This window comes from Fistularia commersonii, chromosome 20 (assembly GCF_037954325.1).
Source record: "Fistularia commersonii isolate RoL2024-O1a breed Wild chromosome 20, RoL_Fcom_v1.0, whole genome shotgun sequence".
Lineage (NCBI taxonomy): Eukaryota > Metazoa > Chordata > Actinopteri > Syngnathiformes > Fistulariidae > Fistularia > Fistularia commersonii.
In genome coordinates, this window is record NC_141303.1 from 15,568,301 (window position 1) to 15,587,612 (window position 19,312).

Here is a 19,312-nt window from a genome sequence, read left to right on the forward strand (position 1 = left end):
GTCTCAAATTGACGTTGTAAAACTGATAAATTTGATTTCCATGGCACAAGAAAGCACAAAAACAATGAAATGTCTAAGAGGACAAATGTCTAAGAGGACAAATAAATCTTTTCCGTTCTGTCCGGTGTGGATTTGAGGCTTGTCTCCATTCCAGGTCTTTCCACGCTAGGGTTTGTGCTGGTGTTGTTGGACACACAGAAGAAGACGCTACAGCTGATAAGATGGGTGATTGTCAGCGTTCTCAGCCACACTGTATTTGCAAACCAGAGCCTCCAAGACCACAACAGAGTCCTACCAGATTCTCTTGGGGATTTAATCCCTACCGACCTGAATTCAGATGTATGGGACATTCCTCACTAAGATGATCAGAAGCAGGTGTTTGTTGCACCCAGCAACGTTTACACATTCATTCATTCTCTACTTTCTTGCATGCAGGGGAGCAGAGAAGGGCTGAGCAAATCTTGAGGGGTTCTCTCATACAGACATACAACCATTTACTCCCGTCTTACAGAGACAGAAAACCATTCACTCACTTGTTCACCCATCAGATAGAGACATCCATCCATCTTCTGCCACTTATCCTGCACTCAGGGTCCCAGGGATGCTGGAGCTGTCATCGGTACACCCTGGACTGGTTGTCATTCAATATTCACTCACTCATTCAATGTTCCCAATTATTTTCCAATTAACCTGCTGCATGTTTTTAGACTGTTGGAGGAAACCCGAGTTAGCCCACACAGTACATGCAGAGTTCACACAGAAAGTCATGTCAGAATCGAACCAGGGTCCTTCATGCTGTGAGGCCAAAGCACCCTGAAACACCGAACCACCGCGCCACCGCGACATGCATTCATCATATAGCCCAGGGGTCAGTAACCCACGGCTCTTTGACCCCTCTGATGCTACTCCCTGTGACTTTTGAAAATAACGGGTATTTAATCAAAATTTATTTTCTTTGATTTTGTTCATTTATATTTGAAGTATCTTGACTAAGAAAGCTTGCTGACCCTTGCTATAGACACACACCGATTCACTCACTCATGTATAGGATGAGTACAAGAACAGGTTAAAGTACCTGGATGTCCATAAAGACAATAAACTAGACTGGACGAAAAACACAGATGCCATGTACAAGAAAGGTCAGAGCCGCCTGTTGTTTCTCAGGCCTGCCTTGGGGGTGCATGGAGCAGTGTCTCCCTGTGCTGGTCCTAAGCCCGGATAAATGCAGAGGGTTGCGTCAGGAAGGACATCCAGCGTAAAACTTTTGCCAAAACCAAACATGTGAGTCAACCATAACTATACCATACTGGATCGGTCGCGGACCGGTTAACAACGACTGCCATTGGGACTGATGACCTACAGGGTACTAATGGAAATTGGGCTACTGTGGGTCGAAGAACAAGAAGAAGAGGCGGAGTGCGTGTTCCGAAGCAGAGAGAGAGGAGGAAAGGAAAGAGCCTGGGACTGAGAGTAGGGACTTTGAATAGTGGGACTATGACAGGAAAAGGTAGAGAGTTGGTCGACATCATGCAGAGAAGGAAGGTGGATATACTGTGTGTCCAGGAGACCAGGTGGAAAGGTAGTAAGGCTAGAAGCTTAGGAGCAGGCTATAAGTTGTACTATCATGGTACCAACAGGAAGAGAAATGGAGTAGGAGTTATCTTGAAGGCAGAGTTTGTTAGGAACGTCCTAGACGTGAAAAGAATGTCAGATAGACTTATGAGTCTGAAACTGGAAATTGAGGGTGTGATGCTCAATGTTGTTAGGGGCTATGCCCCGCAGGTGGGATGTGAATCTGAAGAGAAGAAGTTCTGGAATGAGTTGGATGAAGTGATACAGAATATTCCCAGAAATGAGAGAGTGGTAATTGGTGCAGACTTCAATGGACATGTTGGTGAAGGCAATAGAGGGGATGAAGAAGTGATGGGCAGATTTGGTATCCAGGATAGGAATGCGGAGGGGGAGGTGGTGGTAGATTTTGCAAAAAGGATGGAAATCACCGTAGTGAATACCTTTTTCCAGAAAAAACAGGAACATAGGGTAACTTATAAGAGCGGAGGTAGGAGCACGCAGGTAGACTACATCTTGTATAGACGAGGTAACCTGAAAGAGATCAGTAACTGCAAAGTAGTTGTAGGTGAGACTGCAGCCAGACAGCATAGGATGGTGGTTTGTAGGATGACTCTGGTGACAAGGAAGATCAAGAGGACAAAGGCAGAGCAGAGGACAAAATTGTGGAAGCTGAAAAGGGAGGAGTGTTGCATGGTTTTCAGGGAGGAGTTGAGAAAGGGTCTGGGTGGTCAGGGTGAGCTTCCAGATGATTGGACGACTTCAGCTAGTGTTATCAGGGAGACAAGTAGAAGAGTACTTGGTGTGTCATCTGGAAGGAAAGTAGATAAGGAGACTTGGTGGTGGAATGAGGAAGTGCAGGAGTATATACAGTGAAAGCGGTTAGCAAAGAACAAGTGGGATACTGAGGGGACTGAAGAGAACAGACAGGAGTTCAGGGAGATGCGGCGAAAGGTAAAGACAGAGGTAGCAAAGGCAAAACAAAGGGTGTACGATGACTTGTATGCTCGGTTGGATGGTAAGGAGGGTGAGAATGATCTATACAGGTTGGCGAAACAGAGATAAATATGGAAAGGATGTACAACAGGTTCGGGTGATTAAGGACAGAGAGGGAAATGTATTGACAGATGCTTGAAGAGTGATGGGAAGATGGAAAGAGTACTTTGAAGAGCTGATGAATGTGGAAAATGAAAGAGAGGCAAGGGTAGAAGAGGGGACTATTGTAGACCACAAAGTAGCACAAATCAGTAAGAGTGAAGTGAGGAAGGCATTGAAGAGGGTTAAGAGTGGAAAAGCAGTTGGTCCTGATGATATCCCTGTGGAGGTGTGGAAGTGTCTAGGAGAGGCAGCAGTAGATTTTCTGACTAGATTATTCAACAGGATCTTAGACAGTGAGAAGAAGTGTGATGGTGCCTATTTTCAAGAATAAAGTGTGCAGAATGTGCAGAATTGTGGCAACTATGGAGGGATAAAGTTGATGAGCCATACAATGAAGTTATGGCTTCAAGGTATGAAGTTGCATTGAGAATGCTAATAGAAAAGTACAGAGAAGGCCAGAGGGAGCTGCATTGTGTTTTTGTAGACCTAGAAAAAGCATATGACAGGGTGCCAAGAGAGGAGCTCTGGTATTGTATGAGGAAGTCTGGAGTGGCAGAGAAGTACATTAGACTGGTGCAGGACATGTATGCTAGCTGTGAGACACTGGTACGGTGTGCTGTAGGGGTAACAGAGAAGTTCAAGGTGGAGGTGGGACTCCATCAGGGATCAGCTCTGAGACCCTTCTTGTTCGCAGTGGTGATGGACAGGCTGACAGATGAGGTTAGACAGGAATCCCCATGGACCATGATGTTTGCAGATGACATTGTGATCTGTAGAGGAAAATCAAGAGAGGTGGAGGTATGCTCTGGAAAGGAGAGGAATGAAAGTTAGTCGCAGCAAGACAGACTATATCTGTGTGAATGAGGGGAGCTTGGGTGGAACGGTGAGGCTACAGGGAGTGGAGATCAAGAAGCTGGAGGATTTCAGATACTTAGGGTCAACAGTCCAGAGCAACGGAGAGTGTGGAAAAGAGGAGAAGAGATGGGTCCAAGCAGGTTGGAATTGGTGGAGAAAAGTGTCAGGGGCACTATGTGATAGAAGACTATCGGCCAGAATAAAAGGAAAGGTATACAAGACAGTGGTGAGACCAGCGATGATGTATGGCCTAGAAACTGTTACAATGACCAAAAGACAGTAGGCAGAACTAGAGGTTAGAGAGATGAAGATGTTGAGGTTCTCTTTGGGAGTGACCAGGATGGATAGGATCAGGAATGAGTCTATCAGAGGAACAGCACATGTTAGATGTTTTGGAGAGAAGGTCAGAGAAGCCAGACTGAGATGGTTCGGTCATGTACAGAGGAGGGATAGAGAATATATTGGTAGACGGATGCCGGAATTGGAGCTGCCAGGCAAGAGGTCTCGAGGAAGGCCAAAGAGAAGATTTATGGATGTAGTGAGATAGGATATGAAGGTAGTTGGTGTGAGAGAGGAGAATACGGAGAATAGGGTTAGATGGAGAAAGTTGACTTGCTGGGGCGACCCCTGACGGGAAAAGCCGAAAGGAGAAGAAGAAGAAGAAGAAGAAGATTCTACTTTGTCTTCTTCTTTTGGCTTTTCCCTTCAGGGGATAGTACATATCATGTACTATCATTCTGGAGGTGAAAAGAATGTCAGATAGACTTTTGAGTCTAAAACTGGGAATTGAAGGTGTGATGCTCTATGTTGTTAGTGGCCATCCCTCGCATGTGGAATGTGATTTTGAAGTGAGGGAGAAGTTCTGGAATGAGTTAGATGAAGTGATGCAGAATATCCCCAGAAATTAGAGTCGTAAATGGTGCACACTCCATGGACATGTTGGTGAAGGCAATAGAGGGGATGAAGAATGATGGGCAGATTTGCTATACAGGATAGGAATGCAGAGGGACAGATGGTGGTAGATTATGCATAAAAGATGGAAATGGATGTTGTGAACACCTTTTTCCAGAAGAAACAGGAACATAGGGTAACTTATAAGAGCGGAGGTAGGAGCACGCAGGTAGACTACATTTTGTATAGACGGGGTAACCTGAAAGAGATCAGTAACTGCAAAGTAGTTGTAGGTGAGAGTGTAGCCAGACAGCATAGGATGGTGGTTTGTTGGATGACTGGTGACAAGGAAGATCAAGAGGACAAAGGCAGAGCAGAGGACAAAGTGGTGGAAGCTGAAAAGGGAGGTGTGTTGTACGGTTTTCAGGGAGGAGTTGAGAAAGGGTCTTGGTGGTCAAGGAGAGCTTCCAGAGGATTGGACATCCACAGCTAATGTTACCAGGGAGACAGGGAGGAGAGTACCTGGTGTGTCATCTGAAAGGAAAGTAGATAAGGAAACTTGGTGGTGGAATGAGGAAGTGCAGGAGTATATACAGAGAAAGCGGTTAGCAAAGAAGAAGTGTTACATTACATCACATTACATTATAGTCATTTGGCAGATGCTTTTATCCAAAGCGACTTACAAAAAGCGCAAGTTATATATGTACATGATAGTACAACTTAAAGCCTGCTTCTAAGCTTCTAGCCTTACTACCTTTCCACCTGGTCTCCTGGAAACACAATATGTCCACCCTCCTTCTCTGCATCATGTCAACCAACTCTACCTTTTCCTGTCATAGTCCCAATATTCAAATTCCCTACTCTCAGTCCCAGGCTCTTTCCTTTCCTCCTCTCTCTCTGCTTCTGAACACCCCCCCCTCCTCTTCTTCTTCTTCGACCCACAGTAGCCCAATTTCCACTGGTACCCTGTAGGTCATCAGCACCAATTGCGGTCGTTGTTAACCCAGTCCTTGACCGATCCAGTATGATCTGGTTATTATGGTTGACTCGAATGTTTGGTTTTGGCAAAAGTTTTACGCCAGATGCCCCTCCTGACTGGAGCCGGCTCAGGGAGACACTGCTATGTGGCAATGCTCCGTGCCTCCCCAAGGCAGGCTTGGGGACACACGGGCCAGTGCCACCCTGAGGCTGCATTTTTATTAATTAATTAATACATTATTTTAAAAAAGGGATTCATCATTATTAATCACAACTAATTTTGATGTATTATTTATTTCATATATATATATATATGTATATGTATATATATATATATACACATATACACATAGTAATTGTTTTTCCCTACAAAATGAATCAATTAATAATAAATCTAAATTAGTCGTGATTCATCTAAATCCCTTTTAAAATACAATATAGAATAAAGAACATACAGACTCCACACAGGAAGGTCTCCTGTGAGAATCCAATGAGGGACCTTCTGGCTGTTGGGTGGAGGCTCTAACTGCTGCACTACTGAGTTATTGGCCAAGTTGAAACCCAACCTTTTCAGCCAAAAACCAAATGAAACCGAGCGGCATATCTTCATTTGCCAGCAACTTCTCTGACTTTAGCAATTCACTAGGAGGCCTTCGGTTCCTTTGGCTTTACAGCCAGGTGAAACATGTTTCCCGCAGCTTAGATCGGGGACGTCATCCCCTTGCGAGAAAAAGACTTCTCACAAAGACTGGAAGTGGGAGGTGGGAGATGAAAACAACTTCCCTGTTTGGCAAGAAAGCAGAGGCATCCTGAAGAGCTCAGAGAGGAGGGGGAGGAAAAGCAGAGGCAGCCGGCAGCCAGCTGGGACGCCAACTCCATTCATATTTTTCATTTGACTTTGAGCATGTACCCTCAAGAAAAAATAGCACTTTTCCAAACAAGAGATTCCAGCTGCCGCCCCGATCACATCTCCGAGGGAAGCCCCAGGGTCCGGAGGTGGGTGGTGGGGAGAAGGGAAAGAGAGAGAGAGAGAGGGAGGTAAAGCAAGAGGGCGAGAGTGAGAGAGAGAGAGAGAGAGAGAGAGAGAGGGAGAGAGGGGAGAAGCCTGGAGGAGGAGAGAACAAACAGACAGCTGAAAGAGAGAGAGAGCCTTGCTCAGAGGTGGATTTTCTGCTGGTGGAAAGGGGAAAAAAAGAGTTTCAGCGGCAACAGAATGGCAGCGCTTGCCTCACTGCTGGCTCTGCTGTTTGTGTTCTCCATGGGAGTGTGTGTCCCCGCGGGGCTGGCCCAGGCCGCCACACTGCAGGTCAGGATCTCTGCTTTTTATTTATCACCACCCTTGTTATACGCCTTGAACACATCACTGTCAGCTAACCCTGTTATCTGAGCGCAATGTTTGCACGTTTTCCCTCTAAATGGAGGCTGGTGGAAGTGGGGTGGTTGGGGGTCGGGTCCCGTTGACCCCAGGGGCACCGCTCCGTCTTGTCAGGACCTGGTGAGGGAGGAGAACTTCAATGTCACGGCCATCGATGGCAAGATATTTTGGGAGAAAATGAATGGGACTGATGCTGCATTTAATGCAACACGTCCTTTAATATCAGAGGAATTCAACCATTCACAGCCCCTGTATGATATTATTCTGCTTTTTACTATTTAATTTTTGGCCCCAGAATATGAAAGATTGCACGGCTAATGGAAATGTTTTCTCACCCCCTTCATGCGTCCGATTCATTATAAGCCGTCTGATTATGCACATTTGCACTCAAATGTCTTATTGCACTGCCATTGTTCTATTGCACTATCCATATTCATATCTGCAATCATATTTATATGGTTTACACTCTTCCTATCAACATATATCCAAATGCTTTGGGGACAGCAAAGTAGGAATTTCAGTGTACAGGGAAACAGGTTTCTACACTGAGGATGTGACAATAAACACTTTGAATCTTGAATTATCGGATTTAGGCTTCCAAATGTTGGTACAGTGTGTGCCATGTGTCGGGTCTCTGCCGTGTCCCCTGGGGTCACCCAGGTGCACAGGGAGAGGAACCAGCGCCCCTGTGTAGTCAACAGGTGAACTGCAGGGGATAGAAGCAACACAAGAACAGCCTCTGACCTGCGACGCTAACAGGCTGTGAATTATACGTGTGTGTCACAGGGGTTTTCTGAGCAAGAGTGTGTGACAGGCTATTTGCAACAGAGGCTTTGCAGAGAGTCAGGATTATTAATCTGGAGGCTTCCGACAAGTTGTTGCATTTTCTCTGTGGTTATCTAACACTGGGCTGGCACAGGAAGATTTTCACCATCCCAGATGTAAAATTGAAAGTCAGAAGGAAATTTTACTTACTTGGTCTTACTTGGTCATTAAGTATAAGGTGATCTAATCAGTCTTTACTTAGTCTTGGGTTCACCACAATATGTTTGACATGATTGCAAGTCTTCATGGTGACGCAATATAATCAACAGAGCACCAACAAAACAATCTACAGAATGGTATTTGTTGGCGATCTGGATGAACGGGAATGGCAATGAATGTCCCGATCAGTGTGGAGTGTCCATTAAGAGGAGCGGATGGGGGAGCTGTGGGCAGAACAGCCCGGCTTGGACCCCTGTCAACTCCCCAATGAGTGGAGAAGTCAAGGGGATGGAGTGAAATAAAAGATGTTCTGCAAAGAGCCGCTAAAAACATTGCGTGGTGGGACAAAAAAAAACTGCTGAAAGAATCAACTCCAAAATCTCAGTCTGAGACCAAAACTCTTTAAACGTGAAGAGATATAAGATGATAGTTTTCCACAAGTATTTTCCAAATCTTTTCAAAGTCTTCTGATGCATGGGTGGCATACAATAACGTTATATGTGTGCTTGTGTGTCAGATGGAGTTGAAGAAGGTGCGTGGGGACGTCCCTGAGAACCTCCCAGAGCCCGAGCCGACCAACCCAGCATCAGACTTCGAAAACTCCTACAATTATGTCTGTGCGTGCATCCAATGTGCTCCGCACATTTTCTCACAGACACAAAACCTCCTAACCTCTCCTTGACTGGTCCTCCCCTCCTGTCCCCAGTGTCCAGGCTGGCGGGGATGGATCAGGCCGTCCACAAGCTGAACGTGGGCCACTACACTCTGGATGTGAGGGTCAGCCAGCTGGTGGACCATCTGTCCAGGATGGAGGGTGAGCCACTTCCCATTGACTATCCTGACCTGACCGGACCTGTCAGAGGTGACAGACCCATTTCTGTCTTCTCTTGTCCCTTTTCCTGCCCCCTCTGCTAAATGTGGCAGATAAACTGGTGGAGTTGGAGGACAGCATCCGGGAGGTCTATCAGCACAGCAAGGACAACCGCAAGGAGACTGGGAAGCTTGAAGGTTTGTGTCACCAGACCATTCGGTCGAACAAGTGGAGCTCTGAGACACTGCCCTCGTTGGATGACAGAATTGGGTCCTGGACCTTGTTTTCTTCTGCCGGTGTCCTTCCAGAGCTCACTACTTTTGCTGTTCTTTATCTCCTCTCTTCAGGTTGCCATAAGGGACTCCGGATCGGATACAAGTGCTATCTGGTCTACAATAGCTATGAGGACTACGCGGGGGCATCCAGGAAGTGCATGGAGCGTGGCGGGCGAATGGCGATGCCCCGGGACCGGCGGGAGCAGGAGGCGCTGGCTGACTATGTGAAGACCTTCTTCCACCCGGGGAACTGGCCCGTCTGGCTGGGGATCAATGACCTGCGCTCTGAGGGCACGTACCAGTTTGACGATGGGACTGGCGTCTCGTACTTCCAATGGCGCAAACACTTCCTGTCCAGCCAGCCAGATGGCGGTAGGCGGGAGAACTGCGTGGCCATGTCGTCGGATGACGGGGACTGGTGGGACCACTACTGCGACCGGACCATGAACTACCTGTGCGAGTTTGATGACCGTGTGGCGCTTTGAGGCCAACGCCGCCTCACCACCTTAGACCTGTAGGTGCTAATTAGAGAGAAAACAAATCACTTGTAGGTTAAAAACTCCTATTTTTGGACCTTGCGCTGAACGTAGAGAAGATCTTGGCACCGGGCTGGAGAATGGCGTCTTATGTCTGCTTGACCTTGACTCACCGGGTTCTTGGAAAAGGGAGCAGCTCCGACACCCACGGCAGCGGTGTTCTTTTGTTCCTGACTCAAGACTCTATTTACCAGGATGATCCGCCATGGCATCACCCTTTCTTTTGTGGACTCTAAAAGATCCAAGTAGCCATCCAGTTTTCTTTCTCTAATTTTTCTGGCCAGAGGGCATAGTGCTGCATCCCAGGTCACTTTCAAGTCCAAGACCACAAACTTCAGATTTTTCTGCCATAAAATGTCTCCTAGCGAGATGAACACCGTGGAGATCCCACAAGCAAAGTCATCTGCTGTTTCGGCAGTGAAATCCAGCAACTTGGGAGACTTTGCACAGATCCGCTGTCACGGTGGTCGTGCTCCTTTTGGGTTTCCCATTTTGAGCCTTTACTTGACGCTCAGTAATGGTTTAAGGAGAAACATCTAAAAAAACACTGCTCCTCTGGCACTGCACACAACTACAGACAAGGCATAATAAGAAAAAAAAAATGACACAGATGACATTCGGCTTTGGGACATGCAGCTCCTGGTGAATTAATTAATGAACATGCACCTATAACTCCTCATTGTATCCTCCGCTGACACAGGAAGCAGCCACATCAGTCCCCCCCCAAAAAGACATTGAGCTATAGCATAAAATCCAGTGTGAGCCTGTGCGCTCCCTACTGGGTATCAGGCCATCAGGGGGAGGTGTGTGCTGTAACCGAATTAGCCATTCACATATGGCGACATACAAGCTTTCACCCTCTCATTCACATGTCACTTAAGAGATATACAAGCCTACACTTTGTCATTCATAGATAGACATAGACATAAAGGCATTCACTCATCTTATAGAATTACAAACATTCGGCATCCTATTCACCAATCACGTAGAAACATACATTCACTCACTAATACATCATATAGATACATAGAACCATTCATCCTTTCATTCACATCTCACAATTTAGTGCCTCCAATGAACCTCCTGTGTGTTTTTGTGAGAATCCAACTGGGGACCTTCTCGCTGCGACGAGGAGGCACGTTAATGTTTCTTTCTGTCTGAAGTCACCAAGACTGGCAGATTCTTAAACAGGAGTTTTTAAAAACAACTCTCTTAAACAAGTCTAAAAATAAAATGAAAACAAACCCGGAATGAAATAATAGAATTAAAAGCCTCTTGGCATAAATAAATCTTTCAAGTGCATTAAATAATATTATGAATATCTCCCGTATTAGAAAATCCGCATTTGAAAGAATTTTTTTTCAATGTAATTATGTAAATAACAAAAAAAGGAGCCCCTTAACAAACGTCTTGAGTTTCCGTCTTTGTCCCGTTTCTGCTGCAGAACTCATCTGCAGCAAACGGGTCCACCTTCTGTTCTGTGGACGCGGAAAGGCCTAGGAATTGCATTTCGCAGATAGACCCGCAGTTACGGTGGCCAATTTCAGTTCATGCTTAGAGAGTCCAGTAGAAAACTCTGAAAATCGGGCTTGTCACTTATTTATGCGCATACAGTTATGAATTACCGTAATTAGATTTTTTCCACACACATTCAACGATGCAGATAAACAACGATGTGGCTAATTTATGGAATTTTTGGGCTAATGAGCTTCAAGCCACCAAAACATTTAGCCTTGTCACATTGGACACATTAAATGACCGTGAAATTCTGAGGATGTTCAATTCCGACACCGAAGAAGATGGCTTTAGTGCGCAGGAGGAAGACCATGATACTGATCAGCTATGTAGGACAAAGCAGGGATACAAAACTGACTTTTCATTGTGTTATTCATTATTCATCTTTTTCATCAGCCATGTTTCAGGCACTGTTCGAAAAAAAACATTTCCAGTATGCTTCTGTGTAAATATCTCATGTTACAACATGGAAACCTGTGATTTACAGACAAATGCGGCCTATACATATATATATATATTCATTCATTTTTCAATGACCAAAAGACAGCAGGCAGAACAAGAGGTTGCAGAGATGAAGATGTTGAGGTTCTCTTTGGGAGTGACCAGGATGGAGAGGATCAGGAATGAGTCTATCAGAGGGACGGCACATGTTCGATGTTTTGGAGAGAAGGTCAGAGAAGCCAGACTGAGATGGTTCAGTCATGTACAGAGAAGGGATAGTGAATATATTGGTAGACAGATGCTGGAATTGGAGCTCCCAGGCAAGAGGTCTCGAGGAAGACCAAAGAGAAGCTTTATGGACATAGTGAGAGAGGATATGAAGGTAGTTGGTGTGAGAGAGGAAGATACAGAGAATAGGGTTAGATGGAGAAAGTTGACTCGCTGTGGCGACCCCTGACGGCAAAAGCCGAAAGAAGAAGAAGATATATATTCATTAATTTTTAGCCAGTGTGGCTTAAATGCAAATGTGCTAAATCATCCGGAAATTATGGTTTTCACAAAACTTTGCATGCTAGTGTGTCCTTTAGAACTTTGACCTTCAATCTTAGGATCCTGATTTTTCTCCTTCAACTCCTTACTTTTCAATGGTGCACTCAATTGTCCGGAAATTATGGTAATACTTTGTTAAGGCCTCTGTCAGGCTGGGTGGCGTGTGCTCCTTCAGACGCCAGAACCCAGCTCAGTCAGCGGTTATGTAATGTTTGAGGTCATCCCACAGGCTGAGTAATAACAGACGTCCTGTCTCTCTGGCCCCCCGGGGGACGTCTTTCCTGCTGGAGCCAGGAAACGGCAGCTGGAAGCGACTGCTGCCGGAAAATCCTCTAGCGGATTTCACCGCGTCTAAAATGAAAAGAATAGATGGTTATGAATTAAGTAAAGGTTCCGGGTTCAATGCCATCGTGGCAAAGTCGCGACAACGGCAGTTTTCCCCTTGCTCAACCAGGGAGGTATCAGCCTGCGCTTTCTGCTCTCAAGCAAAATGCATTCCCGCTCAACTGCTTTGACATCACATCCGAAAGTGCAACCTCACAGAAAGGCCTACAGGAGGAGGAGGAGGAGATGGCGAGCGACATCTCTTCGCCCGTTGGGTAGAATCCTGCTGCTGGAGTGAATCACTCATGCAGACATTCCTGTTTATTTCCAGGAGTCTCGCCGGGACCAGTGAATAGCAGGGGCGTGAAACGTTCGTGGTACGTGGGGATTTACAGTTACCCTGAAGGGAACAAGAGATGGGGTTTTGTGATTGAGCAAATTCTTTATAATTTTGATTAAAATTGAGACCCTTGTTCATAATAGGTGAGGAACAGATCTAGGCGAGAAAAAGAAAAATAATTGAACGGCAATTATCAATTGAAATGAGTTCTGCTTTGTTTCCAGCTTCCTGTCCGACAGCACCAGTTGCAGCGGGAGGGGAAAACAATTTGACTCTCCAATTAAGAGAATAAAGATTTCTTTTGTCATTCAACTCTCAGACGTTTCTGGGGTTGGATCAGTTAGCTAGTCAGGTCTGAGCAGGTCAGCAGCTTAGCTTGCCCTTGGGAGAAGTTGTGTTCATTGGAATCTGACGGCGCCGACCAGATGTGGAAGTACGGGTGAATCGTCCCCCCTGCTCCCCCTGCGGATCGTCCTCAGTTGCGTCCCATCATGGTAGCACGAGTGTGAGGCGCAACATCATCACGTAGGAGTTCAAAAGGCCGGCATTCTCTCATTGTGTGTGCCATGTTTTTTTTGTGTTTTTTTTTTTAAACTCTGACCTGTGTGCTGCTACACAGGGGGCCCTAATAAGAGTGGGCGGAGTCTGTGGTGTGTTTGGCGGCGTGCAGGATGTGGCTCATGGCTGGCCGATCTACAGGGGTCTGAGATGGGTGAAACAGGAAGACCCCGCTAGCCTCGCTGAGCAGGAAGTCGCCTCCCATCTGGAAGAAGAATCACAGGAGAGGCTTTTTGTCAAAGAGTCCGTCTACCACGGCTGGGCGCCTGGCCCATGCCAGTACCTGGTAGATGTCCTTCAGCAGGTGTAAGGGGACGTCTGGGAAGTCTCTGCCCTCCGCCTCATACTCGCCATAATGCAGCAGGTAGCTTAACCTCATCACGGCGGCATAGGACGAGTCCAGGCCAAAGCTCCCGATGTACCTGTGGCGGACAGCAGACAGCCATGATGACACAACGGTCAGGCGACAGGAAGGAATTGATCGAATGCTTTTAATTACGTAGGACGTTTGCAGACGTAAACCAAGCGGTGGTGTGATGGAAACCTGCTAAGGTTCTCAGTGAAAAACTAACAATGACTCACATCTTACAATTTTCACAGTTGCATACTGAAACAGTTTGAACTGCATTATTAGGAGCAACCCCAACTGGTTTTGACGGAAAGGATGAAAATACTTCCTAAACATACTGCTCACAGCAGCATTAAAAGCCATAACCAAAAGGTGGTTTAATCTGGATCCAAAAAGTAGGGGACATTTACCAGGTGGAACAAATTACATATTCATTAATACTTCAGAAACCAATTTTTACGAAATGATGGGCACCTGTTATGTCTACCATATACCATAAGGATGGACTCAAAGAGTTTTGGACTGGGACCGGACATAAACATCATATCCTTTAAATATAACCTATGCAGAGTGCATTTTTTTTAATATAATCACCCCCTTTTTTTCTCACCTCCGATATTTCTGTCACTATTTCATGTCATGACATGATCTATCATCTCATCATATGTGATAAATGTATCATATGGATAGATATTGGTAGAGAAAAACTAAATAAAAATGGAGTTAAAAAAATGAAAAGAGTTTGAGGGAAATCTTAAGCATCTCACTGGAGTGGAACCATGCTCCAAACATCTCACCACTTCAGTTCAAGCTGATAATCTTACAGTCTTAGCGCAGCATTAGCTCAGTCTTCTCGCATTCTAGGGTTTACCAAAACACCAAATGTGGTTGATATTCTCACAAGACTTCCAGTTTTTATGTTGATGCAACACAATCAACAGATGAGCTCCGACAAAACTGGATACAGGCAACCTGATGTGACACATGTCCAAAGTCCGACCCGTGGGCTAAATGCGGCCCATGTTTAAATTTCCACCGGCCCTCAGCCTCTGTCATAAAATTCATAATGTGCGGCCGCAAGCACTGATGAACACAGTGTACAAAAAGCTATTTTATGTATGTGAATGAGTGGAATCTGGGTGGAAAGGTGTGGCTACAGTGATGGGAGATCAAGAAGTTGGAGGATTTTAAGTACTTCAGGTCAACAGTCCAGAGCATAGGAGAGAGTGGAGAAGAGGTAATGAAACGGGTTCAAGCAGGTTGGAACAGGTGGAGAAAAGTGTCAGGGGCACTATGAGATAGAGGACTATCAGCCAGAATGAAAGGAAAGGTCGGCAAGACAGTGGTGAGACCAGCTATGCTGTATGGTCTACAAACAGTGACAATGACCAAAAGACAGGAGAAAGAGGTCGAGGTCGCAGAGATGAAGATGTTGAGATTCTCTTTGGGAGTGACAAGGATGTTTAGGATCAGCAATGAGTCTAAAGGGACACCACATGTTTAGATGCTTTGGAGAGAGGATCAGAGTAGCCAGACTGAGAGGGTTGAGTCATGTACAGAGGACAGATAGTGAATATATTTCTAGACAGATGCTGGAATTGGAGCTGCCAGAAAAGAGGTCTAGAGGAAGACCAACGAGAAGATTTATCGATGTAGTGAGAGAGGACATGAAGTTAGTTGGTGTGAGAGAGAAGGATACATATGATAGGGTTAGATGGAGAAGGTTGATTTGTTGTGGAGACCTCTGAAGGAAAAACCACAAAGGAAAAGAAGGAAAAGGAAAAGAAGATGAACGGGAATGGCAAAGGATGTCCCAATTGGTGTGAAGCGTCCGGAAAGAGGAGCGGATGTTGGAGCTCTGGGTAGAACAGCCTGGCTTGGACCATGTCAACTCCCTGATGTATCACCACTGAGTGGGGAAGGAGGCGCAATGGAGTGAAATAACAGAGGCTCTGCAGATACCCAAGGAAAACATGGCATGGTTTGGAAACACTGCTGGAAGAATATACTGGTTTTCCACAAATGTTTTCCAAATCTTTTCAAAGTCTTTAAATGTGTGAGTGGCAAACACAGGGAAATATGGCTATCTGACGAGGAAGAACAGACAGTGTTTGACTTGAGGAAGAGGAGGAGCGTGCTGACCTTCCTCTGTGGATCCAGCAGCATGTCAAAGGTGCACCCGATCTGCTGCAGCCACAGGCCACGCTACCAAATGACACCACCAGGACACGCACGGACCGGGCATCCAGGTCAGCCTGCACATGAGAACTGAAGAACTTCAGGAGCGAAGGTCCGAGAGACGCCGCTGTGTGTGTGTGTAGGTCACTGACCTGGCTGCCGTGACGCAACCATGTGACCAAGCTTCAAGCCAGTCATCCGAAGTGTCAAATCAGAAGCAGCAGCAGCTTCTGGCCCTGGTGCAGGTCACACACGCACACGCACACGCACACACACACGCACACGCACACACACACACACACACACACACGAGATTTCAATTATTTTAGCTAATGCTAAATCAAAGTAATGTCTTCAGCGACTTTTGAACAAAGACAATGGAGTATCCGAGTTGCTTTCAAACCTCACATCCGTTGTGTGAAGTGTGTGTTTGGTTCTAGGCCCTCTCCTCTTCTCCCTGTACACAACATTGATTGGTTCTGTCATTCGCGAACATGGCTTCTCTTACAACTGCTATGCTGACGAGACATGGCTGATCCTGTCCTTCTCTCCGTCAGACCCACAGGTGGAAACCCGAATTGCAGCTTGCCTGTCCAGCATCTCAGATTGGATGGCAACTAACCACCTGAAGCTCAACCTAGACTGAGCTGCTCTTTCTCCCAGGGAAAGGTTGTCTGCACAGAGACTTGGCCATCCCCATCGACAACACCGTGGTAAGGCCGACCCCAAGTGCGAGAAATCTGGGTGTGGTCCAAGACAACTGTAATTCTCAGTGAACATTACAGCAGTCGCACGTTCCTGCAGATTCCTCCTAGACAACATCAGGAAGATCCCCAGATTCCTCACGGAGGATACAGCGCAAATACTCATCGAGGCTCTAGTCATCTGTCGTTTGGACGACTGCAGCTCCCTCCTTGCTGGTGCCCCAGTGGTGACCATCAGGCCACTGGAGCTTATTCAGAAAGCGGCAGCTCACCTGATGTTCAACCATCCCAAAGTCTCTGGCCCTACACTGGCTCCCAGTAGCTGCCCGCATCAAGTTCAAGTCCCTGGGGCTTGCCTACTGCGCAATGAATGTTACAGCCCCGTCTTATCTCCAGGTTATGGTCAAGCCACACGTCCATACCCATCCCCTCTGATCTGCCACCTCTGGGTGACTGTCTACTCCATCACTCAGAGCCCCTGGCAGCCGATCGAACCGGTTTCGGCTCCTCAGTGGTGGGACGAACTCCCAAAAAAGGTCAGAACAGCGGGGTCGCTGCCCATCTTTCACCGTGAGCTGACAACATACCTCTATACCAAGCACTACCCTACTAATCGCACTTTGCCCCAAACCCCCACACCCAAAAAAAAAAAAAGGATGAAATGAATGTATGTATGCATGTTGGTTGGTTGAGTGGTCACTTCTGATTTCCAACTACTGGTACCTCGGGTCTTCCGTGATTGAATTGCACTTCTTGTAAGTCCCTTTGGAAAAAGCGTTTGCCAAATGATTGTAATGTAATGTGTGAACTCACTTTCCGCTGCTTCCGTTGGTGAAGGTGCTATCACGGCTCAGAGCGGCCGAAATCGATGGTGCTGGTGCTACTGCCCGCAGACCCTCGTATACACTCGCCGAGAAGGAGTCCCACTCACTCTGCGCGCACACACACACGCAGGCACGCGCGCACGCCCCATTGACAGCTGAAGTAAGGGAGGGATGTGATGCACCAACCTCCAGCTTCAGCAGCTCCTCCACCTGGCCTCTGACGGCAGGGACACTGAGAGGAAAAAAGACGGGCTGCTCACTGTCTGCACCATATGGACGAACATACCAAATACAGGGTCATGGGTGAATGGTTGTGTGCCTGAGGATTCCAATCCTTCCTCCGGATGTTGGTTGACGCCTACTGATAAGATCTCTGCCAGACAGTTTCTGCCTCATACCTCTTCTTAACTCCCAGGGTGTTTTGGACATCGCAAAAAACACAAACGTTGCCTCACACAGGAAAAGACGTCTGTGATGATGGCGAAACCTGCTGAGACCCCCCCTCCCCCGACCAACCTCCTGTAGAAGTTCAACTGTCATTAGGCCAAACATGGTGGTGATTTTATGCATGACTTATACAAAGTCATGCATGGAGACTGAAGGAGCAGAAGTCAAAGTTCAGTCATACCAACGGCCTGATCTGCTCTAACAATGAACGCACACAGGGATTTGACACACAGAATTAAAGGTCTTTATGAAAAAAAGAGCTTTAATGCAGCCTCAGGGCGGCACTGGCCGGCATCTTCATAAGCCAGCCTCGGGGAGGCATGGAGCAGTGTCTCCGTAGGCCAGTCCCAAGCAGAGGGTTGCGTCAGGAAGGGCATCCGGTGTAAAAATTTTGCCAAAACTAAACATGGGAATCAATCAAACCAACCAGATAATATCAGGCTGGTCGAGGGCCGGGTTAACAACGACCGCCATTGTTACGGATGACCTACAGCAGGGGTCTCAAACTCAATTTACCTGGGGGCCGCTGGAGCTAGGGTCTGGGTGAGGCTTGGCCACATCCGGTTTTCCACAAGAAAAGCTCTGATAAAACATTCCACTGTTCTCAAATATCTTAATTTTTATATTTCTTAACAAAGTAAGATGAAAAAATAAATAAACAATGCAAGAATTAAGAAAATAAATCAATCAGTAATAAATAAATAATATAATAAAAATGATACAGCAAATGAGAAAGACTTAAGAAACCACATATAGTCGGTGAGTAGAGAAATTTATTATTATTCAGATTCAAATTATCAGTATTAACAGTTCTTTAACCTTTAACTTGAACATGAATGGAACTTTGAACATGAACTGTTCTGGACATGGCTTCTCTTGAAAGAAAAAGAAAAGATTTGAAACCGAGCTTTGAGTCTCGGCTGAGGGGGCGAACTCGATTGATATTAGATCAAATTCTTAATAAAGTCGTGCCTTGTCAAGTAACACATAAATGTCTGGTTCCTGCGGTTGCGCCTCGCTCTTTAGTCCAGCGCAGATGTCGCAGATGTAAAAATGAGAAGAAACGATAAATGAGTCACAAGATTGCGCGACTTCTGGTCATGTGTTTTCTGCGCACACGTGTTCTGTAATGAATTTCTCCAATCACGCGTTCATCCGGATCCCCTGGGCACCGAACGGACACGGGGAGTCGGAGGAAGCTGTGAGGGTAAGCCGATCCCACGGGAACCTTTCTGCAAGTGTGGGCCCCGGACATTCATACGCTCAAACCCGTTTCCGGGTCTTACCTTCCGCTTCCTCTTTGATCCTCATGAGAAAAGTTTTGCCCAGACTCCCCAGCAGCCTCAGCCGCGAGGCCACGGTCTCCGAAGTTACATCCTCGGGTATGGTTGGAGATCTTCCCCTCCGCCAACATCCATGGGGTCACGTGACTTGGTCACAAGATCACGACTCAGGTTTTTTATCGACATCTAGTTGTGACTGTTAACTGCAGGTACAGAAAACTAATAAGTTGTTACGTTTTTTTCTAATTTTGATGACCTGATAGTATCTGAGACAGAGATCCTACTGTGTCTATAAATACTGCCCTCCGGTGTTTCGTTTTTTGCCTTTTTAAGTCATTATTTGTTGTTGTTAAGTCTGTTTGCAGCATCGGTGCTTGAATCTTCTGCAAGAGATTTAAATGTTACACGTATCCCACGGATGTCTCAGA

General features: G+C 46.3%; 2 protein-coding genes across 4 annotated transcripts; one reads left to right on the forward strand and one right to left on the reverse strand.

Annotated features, from left to right (window-relative positions):
- The first annotated feature begins 6,229 nt into the window (after window positions 1–6,229).
- Window positions 6,230–11,087, forward strand: clec11a (C-type lectin domain containing 11A). Of its 2 annotated transcripts, none has more exons than XM_086167365.1 (5): window positions 6,230–6,387; window positions 8,268–8,367; window positions 8,457–8,564; window positions 8,675–8,758; window positions 8,909–11,087. In XM_086167365.1, exons 2-5 carry the CDS (start codon window positions 8,268–8,270, stop codon window positions 9,319–9,321), a joined length of 705 nt encoding a protein of 234 aa, XP_086023491.1. In that variant the 5' UTR covers window positions 6,230–6,387; the 3' UTR covers window positions 9,322–11,087. The 2 variants fall into 2 exon arrangements, with proteins under 2 accessions (XP_086023491.1, XP_086023490.1); XM_086167364.1 differs by lacking the exon at window positions 6,230–6,387 and adding an exon at window positions 6,403–6,697.
- A 154-nt stretch (window positions 11,088–11,241) lies between these two features.
- selenol (selenoprotein L) lies at window positions 11,242–19,284 on the reverse strand. 2 transcript variants are annotated; one of them, XM_086167366.1, is made up of 5 exons: window positions 18,888–19,284; window positions 17,144–17,386; window positions 13,383–13,521; window positions 13,143–13,304; window positions 11,242–12,228 (listed from the first exon to the last, which is right to left on the reverse strand). In XM_086167366.1, exons 1-4 carry the CDS (start codon window positions 19,013–19,015, stop codon window positions 13,167–13,169), a joined length of 648 nt encoding a protein of 215 aa, XP_086023492.1. In that variant the 5' UTR covers window positions 19,016–19,284; the 3' UTR covers window positions 11,242–12,228; window positions 13,143–13,166. The 2 variants fall into 2 exon arrangements, with proteins under 2 accessions (XP_086023492.1, XP_086023493.1); XM_086167367.1 differs by lacking the exon at window positions 17,144–17,386 and having other exon boundaries at window positions 11,242–13,304.
- Between the last annotated feature and the right edge of the window lie 28 nt (window positions 19,285–19,312).